The 8,758-nt window shown below is 41.2% G+C and overlaps 1 protein-coding gene across 1 annotated transcript in view; it reads left to right on the forward strand.

Moving 5' to 3' along the window:
• Positions 1-8,758, forward strand: part of ADGRA3 (adhesion G protein-coupled receptor A3) — a 127,929-nt gene that overhangs the window by 116,201 nt on the left and 2,970 nt on the right. Inside the window, exon 17 of the mRNA XM_017509817.2 lies at positions 6,276-6,421. Coding sequence (XP_017365306.1) covers positions 6,276-6,421 — 146 coding nt within the window. The remainder of the gene's footprint in view (positions 1-6,275; positions 6,422-8,758) is intronic.

Consider the following 8,758-nt stretch of genomic DNA (forward strand, 5'->3'; position numbering starts at 1 on the left):
ATGATAGTTACCTCTGATGAGGGGGTCGTGTGATTAGATACAGGTTATTGACAAGGTCCTGTCTTGTGTCTTGCTGGTAGATTCTTGGATAAGTATCATAATATTAATAATAACTAATTAAATAAAGGCATGCTGTGCTTGGCCCACTCATTAGAATGTGTCATGATACTGTGGTTTATGATTAATCCATAATTGTATACCTGAGATCCAATTTAAAATGTAGGTATATAAGAATATTTGAGAGGATTAAATGACTCAAGCATCTCGAGAGAACCAGTCATATACTGACTGTTCAATAAATGTTCCTGTTACCATTATTAAATTAATATTGGTGAAATTACCTCTCATCTGTGTGGTATATTTCTGTTTTAGGCTATTACTATACATTTGTAAAAAAACTACCTATAAGAAGTCAGATGATGGGTTTCAGATCAACTAAATCCATTTATAGAAGATAGCTCCTCTGTGTTCTCAGTCTTTCTCCCCTTCATGTGGCTGACTGCCACTTACCTTGTGGATTTCACTTTATCGACCTGAGATGGGTAATTTAATTGACTCACAGTTCCACGTGGCTGGGAGGCCTCAAAATCATGGGGGAAGGCAAAGGAAGAGCAAAGTCATGTCTTTCATGGCAGCAGGCAAGAGAGAGCACGTGCAGGGAACTCCCTTTTATAAAAACCTTCATATCTCGTGAAAGTTATTCACTATGAGGAAACAGCGTGGGAAAGATTAGCCCTCATGATTCAGTTACCTCCCACCTGGTTCCTCCCACAACAGATGAGAAGTACAGGAGCTACAATTCAAGATTTGGGTGGGGACACAACTAAACCATATTAGTTCCTCACTAAAATTCCATGCTGCCTACAAAACTTTACGATTTACTGTTTGCTATCTCTGACCTGTAAGCTCTCCCTGGACTCTATATTTTACAAGCATAAGAATTATAGTAGTTGATTCACTGGTGTTTATCCATGGACCAGCATGACACCTGACCCACAGTAGATGCTGAGCAAATGTTTACTGGATGAATGAAGAAAAAGAAGCCCGTCTGCACGTAGTAGAATGCATTCCAACCCGGAGCCGTTTTGATCATAGACTATTAGAAGAGTACTCAGCACACATTGGCAATAAAGGTCTCCATTTTATCTCAAAGTATGCATTGATTTCATGAAGCAGACACATAAATTTATTTCACTAAGGAAATGAATAGAAAGAAGCCATTGTAAAGATGACTGCCTTTCATTGTCCTGAGTGGAATTTTATACCATTTCTTTTCTTTTCTTTTTTTTTTGAGATGGAGTCTTGCTCTGTCACCCAGTGGCACGATCTCGGCTCACTACATCCTCCGCCTCCTGGGTTCAAGCAATTCTCCTGCCTCAGCCTCCCGAGTAGCTTGGACTACAGGCGTGTGCCACTACGCCCAGCTAATTTTTATATTTTTAGTAGAGACGGGGTTTCACCATATTGGCGAGGCTGATCTCAAACTCCTGACCTGATGATCTGCCTGCCACTGCCTCCCAAATTGCTGGGATTACAGGCATGAGCCACCGTGTCTGGCCCCATTTCTAAATGGAAAAAGAGAGGAATTGTATGAGTTTTTAGGGCTTCAAGAACAAATGGCATTAAAGGTTTACAAAAGGAAAGGGAAAGGCCAGCCTAGATGTTTCACTGTTGTTTTCTTCTGTGTTTATAATGTGCTTCCCTTTGATGAAAGACATAGCATCATTCTTGTGTTTCTGACTCAGACATTCCTTGCTTCACTTTTCCATTGTAATACTCAATTTAGGTAATCAGCAGCTGAGCACAGAGTGGTAGAATTAGGATTCCAGATCCTAGTAGGTAGGTTCTAATTTTGTGTCTGCCAAAACAACTTATGTTAATAGTCTCTTAACCTAGTAGGGGCTTAATGTTTCTTCTATAAAATAATGGGTCAGCTAGTTAAGGTAATTGATTGTTAAAGTTCCTCCCTCTCAAAAACCGAGCCCTCATGTGCACACGTTTTTCTGTGCAGTTTGTATTTGTACATTATCCATGCCGTTTTGTCTTTATTATCTCCCTTTGCGAGCTCACATATTTTATGAACAGTATCAATGGGTCATAATATAGTTTCTCCCACACAGTGATTGGTTGAGGTTATTAAATGTGCCACCAGCCAGGTACTTCTCACTCTTCTGACTCTGGTTCCTGAGTTCATTTCAGGTAGGATCTTAGGTGCTCTCTATGGCCTTTAACTCTCTTTTGCTATGGGTGCTGAAAGAAAACTAAGAAGTTGAGTGAGGAAGTACGAGGGCCATTGACTGGAGCCTGGAAGGGATCTGTGTTCTGGTTCATGATACACTGCCAAATAATTGGTGGTTAATTTTTTGGTCCTTGGTTTTCTTAGCCATGCAGTGAGAGGATTCAGCTGGATCTTATGTAAGATACCTTGTTGCTCCACCACTCCATGATTAAATTCATTAAATACAGTGCCAGCCGCCCTTGTCACGTGCCCTTGAGATCTGTTATTTAGAGGATTGCTGCAATGGCACAAGAGATGTGTTTGGAAAAATCTAATCAGTGAATATTAAGACCATTCTACTTGCCAACTGCTATGCATGTGTTACGTCTTAACTTTCATGTTAGCCCTAGGAGGTAGTTTTTCTTCATATATTTTATAACTATATAAATTGAATCATAGACAATTGAAATAACTTGCCCTGGGTCACTCAGGCCATTAGGTGGAAAAGGCATGATTCAAAAGTTGTCTGTTTGATTCCGAGTGCCTCTCAGCCCCGTCGCTGTGCTTTAGTACTTAGTAGAGGCCAGCGTAGGAGAGTAGGAAGGGCAAGGACCTTGGAACCCTCTAACCTGAGTTTGAGCCACAGCTGTGTTACTGACCGTGTAATCTCTGGTGGATGACTTCTCTCAGTCTTAGTCTGTGTTTTTGTATCTCAAGGTTAACACTGACCTCATGGTGATGACAAAAGGATAAGGTGAAATCACATGCAAGAATACGTTTTTTAATACATAGCAGGCATTTATTAATGTAAGCTGCTAAAATTTTAGTTGTTCATGTATTCATTGTCTATATGTTTGTATTCATCATAAAGTTCATTTGTTTTACACAGTTGCTATGTATGATGCACTGCCGTAGGCTCATTGGTGGTTAAATGAACTCTAATATGTGAGAGTTTATAGTTAGATAACAAACATATATTTGGATAATTATTTTATACCCATTTTACAACTTTGGAAATTAGTGTCCTGAGGTAAGGTGGCTTTCTTGAGTAATAATCTACTGCGTTTAACTAATTATTTACATGCCTCATGAATTAGATTACTTCTAAACAATTTACAGAATTTCCATCTTCATCTCTGATTTATTTGGAAGAAAATGTGATAGCAAGGTTGTATTTCATGCAGACGAAATGTCAGATGGAGAATACAATAGGAAGTACTACATTCCAAAAGACAGGAAAATCTTTCCTACTAGATATTAATCACTCCTTTTTTTTTTTCTGAATATTGTAGAATGTTTAGTGATTTGCTTTCGTGACTATGCTAGCAGATGTCATCATACCCCTCAAATTCCACTACTGGTAATAATCAGGCTTCAGTATCTTTAAGAGTAAACCTCCTCTGAAAATTTAGAAATGCCATAGAAAACACTTCAGTGCCAAAAGATGTTTTTTTTCCCCCGTGGAAAATTCTTTGACACCTCCTGTGTTGAAGTTCTGTACTTTTACTTACGTATTTGAGTCTCATTATTTTGACCTTTGTGTTAGAGACACCTCCAGCAATAGCAGAGTTGGCCATTTTGAGTCAATCTCTGATTTGTTTTGAATTTATTGGTTTCTATGCATCAAATTCATTTATACTGTTTTTACTTACATTATTTGGTATGACATTAGATAGGTCAATGGGTTATTTTATGCTTTCTGTTCCATTTCTGTCTATAAATTTTGCTTTCACCGTTCAGTCAGCAAGACTAATGGGAACCAAGAAGCAACCTTTCTCTTCAAGAAGATCACTTCTGACTTTTGTAGTTGGGCCAAACTTGATCCTCTCTCCCAGAACTTCCAGAGGCATTGCAAGGTTTCTCTGGAGAGGGACGACCCTGGTTTTCCCCTGCAAAATAAGATTTAGGCTTTTGGGTCATCAAGTTTTTGCTGCAGATTGGTTCTCATTAACATGAACTCTGGACAATGGTCCATGTTGTTATTATTATTACTTTGAAAAGGAGTCTTGCTCTATCACCCAGGCTGGAGTATAGTGGCTCAATTTTAGCTCACTGCAACCTCTGACTCCCTGGCTCAGGTGATTCTCCTGAGTAGCTGGGGTGTGCGCCACCAAGCCCGGCTAAGTTTTTGTAGTTTTAGTAGAGACAGGGTTTCACCATGTTGGCCAGGCTGGTGTTGAACTCCTGACCTCATGATCTGCCTGCCTCTGCCTTTCAAAGTGCTGGGATTACAAGTGTGAGCCACTGAGCCTGGGACATGTTTTTATTTTTGACCTTTGATTTTCTTGAGGTTGGAGAGGCATCCCTTTAGAATGACAAATTTTTTCTTGGATTTTCGTTAATAGAATTTTGCCTGTAATAATTATGTAAAAAATAAGTGATTAAAAAAAGAGAGTAAGTAACGAGTTAAGAAAGCCGTATTGTGTCCTTGATGCTGCAGTGACATACGACATTTACTTTTCTTAAACTAAAATTTAAGTCTCTCTTACTTTCTCACATCTTCACCTAGGATTTTATCCTCAACTAGAGTTGTTTCATATACAGGTCATTTGATAAAAAGAAACTTAAGTGGTACCTCATGTGCATGTATTGCCGTTATCTTATACTTACTGAGTACCTATTATATCCCAGGTATTATGCCCATTCAATTTCTATGAAACTCCCAGAGGTGGCAATTGGTAATTTCCCCACTATTAAATTGAGGAAAGTTAATTTTAGGGAGGTTACATTATTTCTTCAAAATCACATTTTAATAGGAAATAATATAGTTTTTTCTGCTAATTGCTTGTCACATACTAGGTGGTTTGCTAAATGCTTCATGTGTACTATCTTACTTATCCCCATAGTACTTTTACATTATTCTTGGTTCCCAAGGGTGGAAGCCAACACTTTACATGTTATGTGACTTTGCTTAGGTCACCTAGCAGGTAAGAGGGGGATACCAGTTTAAAAACCAAGGAAAATTTGATTCTGAGTTCACCCTCTTAACCATCAATATGTTATTATATTGCTTTGTTACTGCTACAATTATAAAAGCTCTGGATTAGATCTCAGTCTCTGACTCTGCAACTTACTCTCTATGTGTTGTGGCTTTCACCCTGTAGTTACCTGTACCCTCTATATATTCCTCCTTAAAAATAATGTTAGAAAATAAACTCTAGACTGGGCATAGTGGCTTATGCCTGTAATCCCAGCACTTTGGGAGGCTGAGGTGGGTGGATCACCTGAGGTCAGGAGTTCGAGACCAGCCTGGCCAACATGGCGAAACCCTGTTGGGCATTGTGGCCCAGGCTTGTGATCCCAGCTAATTGGAAGGCTGAGTCAGGAGAATCCCTTGAACCTGGGAGGCAGAGGTTGCAGTGAGCCGATACGCCGCTGCATTCCAGCCTGGGCGACAGAGCAAGGTTCCGTCTCAAAAACATAAAATGATCTCTATAATGTGGCATTTATGAAAAACACACCTTTGGTTTAATGTTCTGTCCTGTATTAAGGGTCATCTTGGGTATAAGTGATAGTTTGTGAGCTTCTTGGAGCCAGTTGTTGGTTTGTGTATTTCAGGAACATGATCCCCTGTCACGCCTCTGTTAGAATGTGGTGTTGCATTAGCAGGCAACAGAGTTGATTATTAGGATAGGCCTTCCTGCTGCTTTTGAGTCAGACTTCTGAAAGTTACTTACCAATTTTTAGATAAGCCTTAGTGGAAGTATATATATGGGGGTGGGGGTCGGGGGAGTCTTGCTCTGTCGCCCAGGCTGGAGTGCAGTGGCACAATCTGGGCTCACTGCAACTTCGGCCTCCTGGGTTCAAGCAATGCTCCTGCCTCAGCCTCCTGAGTAGCTGTGATTACAGGTATTCATCACCATGCTTGGCTAATTTTTGTATTTTTTCTTTTTTTAGTAGTGACAGGGTTTCACCATGTTTGCCAAGCTGGTCTAGAACTCCTGACCTTGTGATCCACCCGCCTCGGCCTCCCAAAGTGCCGGGATTATAGGCATGAGTCACTTTGCCTGGCCCATTTTTTTCTTTTAGTTTATGTATTCTTTGATTTTCCTTGTAGGTTGGGATAATTCTTCACTATTCCACCCTTGCCACAGTACTATGGATAGGAGTGACAGCTCGAAATATCTACAAACAAGTCACTAAAAAAGCTAAAAGGTGCCAGGATCCTGATGAACCACCACCTCCACCAAGACCAATGCTAAGGTATCTCATATCTTTGTTGTATTATCTTAAAGGTTAACTAAGTGTTTTGATTGCTTTCATTGAGGGATAATTATATATAATGAAATTGCTGAGTGAATTATGGGAAGTCAAAGAATGGACTTATATACAGCAGAGCCTGGTTTTGAAAATGGCTTAGGCATCCTTTGAGCTGCGAGCTCTCAGTCAACTTCTGTGCCCTCTCTGAGCCTTCCATGCTCATCTCAAAAGTGGGGCTGATTCTCCCATCCTACAGTTGTGAGGAGTAAATGAGGAGATGCAAAGCACTTAAGATGGTATTGGCCATCTAAGAGGCACTATGAAAATAGCAGCTGTTTTTATTTCCTTGAGGTCATATGTCATAGGTTTTAATCTGCTCAAGTATATATCAATTTAATTATTCTGTGCAAAGGACAAAAATACTTGTAGTATGTATTTTCCTATCCATTATAATATGAAAAATTGTAAATGGACTATCCTGCTGGATGAATAAAATCTATCGGTGATGACCAGGCTTATTGAATGCCTGATTTGTAACTGGCCCTGGGCCAGGGATTTAGAGAAGACCCCCTTGCCCTTCAGGAGTTTATAGTTTGCAGGAGGAGCAGACTGGGCTGTGTGAGAAGTGTAGTGGAGATAGGTTCTTTGAAAGTGCAAAAGAAGAAGCCACAAGACAGAGTGTAAAAGTGACACTTCCAAATAGAAGAGTGAGCAGAGGAAACCTTGAGAAATGCAGTTCGGTTGGAGCCTCGGGTGTATTTGGTGTCAAGTAGCAGGAATTCAAGAAGCAACCTGGCTTTGAGGCGTTGTGGATCCTATTTAAAATGTGGGCAACCACTGACGATTTTTTTTTTTTTTTTGAGACGGAGTCTTGCTCTGTCGCCAGGCTTGAGTTCAGTGGCGTGATCTCTGCCTCACTGCAACCTCCGCCTCCCGGGTTCAAGCGATTCTCCTGCCTCAGCCTCCTGAGTAGCTGGGATTACAGCCATGTAACACCATGCCCAGCTAATTTTTGTATTTTTGGTAGAGACGGGGCTTCACCATGTTGGCCAGGATGATCTTGATCTCTTAACCTCGTGATCCACCCACCTCCGCCTCCCAGAGTGCTGGGATTACAGGCGTGAGCCACCGCGCCCGGCCTACTGAGGATTTTAACTAAGGGAGCGGCTGACACACTGTCATTTTAGAAGGATAGCTATGGCTCTAGTATGGAGTATAAATCAGAATGCCCACGAATAAAGAATTCTGCTGAGGTTATTAGGGCAGCCCCTATGAAGGTCAGAACAGTGTCAGGGAGAACAGAGAGGAGGATACATGTTTGAGAGGCTTGAGGCAGTTTCTCTAGGGTTGATGTCTAGCCGGACTTATGAGAGGGAGAAAAGTTTGAAGGTGGCTGCAAGTTGTCTGTGCTAGCCTAGCTAGCGTGCCTGGATAGATGGGGTTTCCATCAACTGAGAAACAAGATAGGAAAAACAGAAAGGGCAGGTGGGTGGGGGAGACAGGCAAGAAGGGTCAGGGCGCTAGGCTCATCAGTACTTTCTTGTGGAATGTTTACATTTTTAGAAGTCCAGGGCTTAACAGAGAGGACAAGCTAGACATTGTGTAGGAGGAGCAGGAGACATTTCCTTATGTGGTAATTGAAACCATGATAATGAACAGGGTCTCCTAGGGAGAAGTTAGTTAAGAAAAGAATGATACTTGGACCACATTAATGTTTAATAGATGGGTCATCGAAAAATCACTGGATTTTTGGCTGTGGAAAGAGAACACCCAAGAACATGGAAGATTTTGGGGAGAGTGGTTCCGTGTTTGATAAGGAGCAGCAGGGGTGCTCGGTGGCTCCAGACTTACATTGTAGGATGAGATTTGACATCTCCCTCACTTCTATTAAAAGAAAGGCGAGAAGGTGGTGTTTTTGGCTCAGAAAGTTGGGAATCTCAACCTGAATCAGCTGTTCCTTCCTATAAGATTCTGAGAACAAAGATAAAGAGTTAAGGAAAAGGCAGCTTGGGCTTCAGACACTCTGCAGTCCCCAAATGGCACAAAAGCATCCTCTTTGCATTAGACAGCTCAAGCTCTGCACTCTAGCACTGCTTTCCCCATATCCTTGAGTTTAAGGAAACCTGAGCAACACTGCTGCCTGGAGGGTGGGACACGGGATTTGCCCGTGAGTCTCTTCTGACCCCAAAGAGGGCGTTTTTAGTATCATGGTGTTGAGTGGGTGCAGCTGACAATAATGTGATAAAGGCATGGAAGTTGTAGTACCAGTGTTTGCAGAGGGAAGGGAGAAAAGAAGTGGTAGTTGAAGGAAAGTTTTAGAAGATGGGGAAAAAAAAAAAA

The sequence above is a fragment of the Cebus imitator genome, unplaced genomic scaffold (assembly GCF_001604975.1).
Source record: "Cebus imitator isolate Cc_AM_T3 unplaced genomic scaffold, Cebus_imitator-1.0 Scaffold422, whole genome shotgun sequence".
Lineage (NCBI taxonomy): Eukaryota > Metazoa > Chordata > Mammalia > Primates > Cebidae > Cebus > Cebus imitator.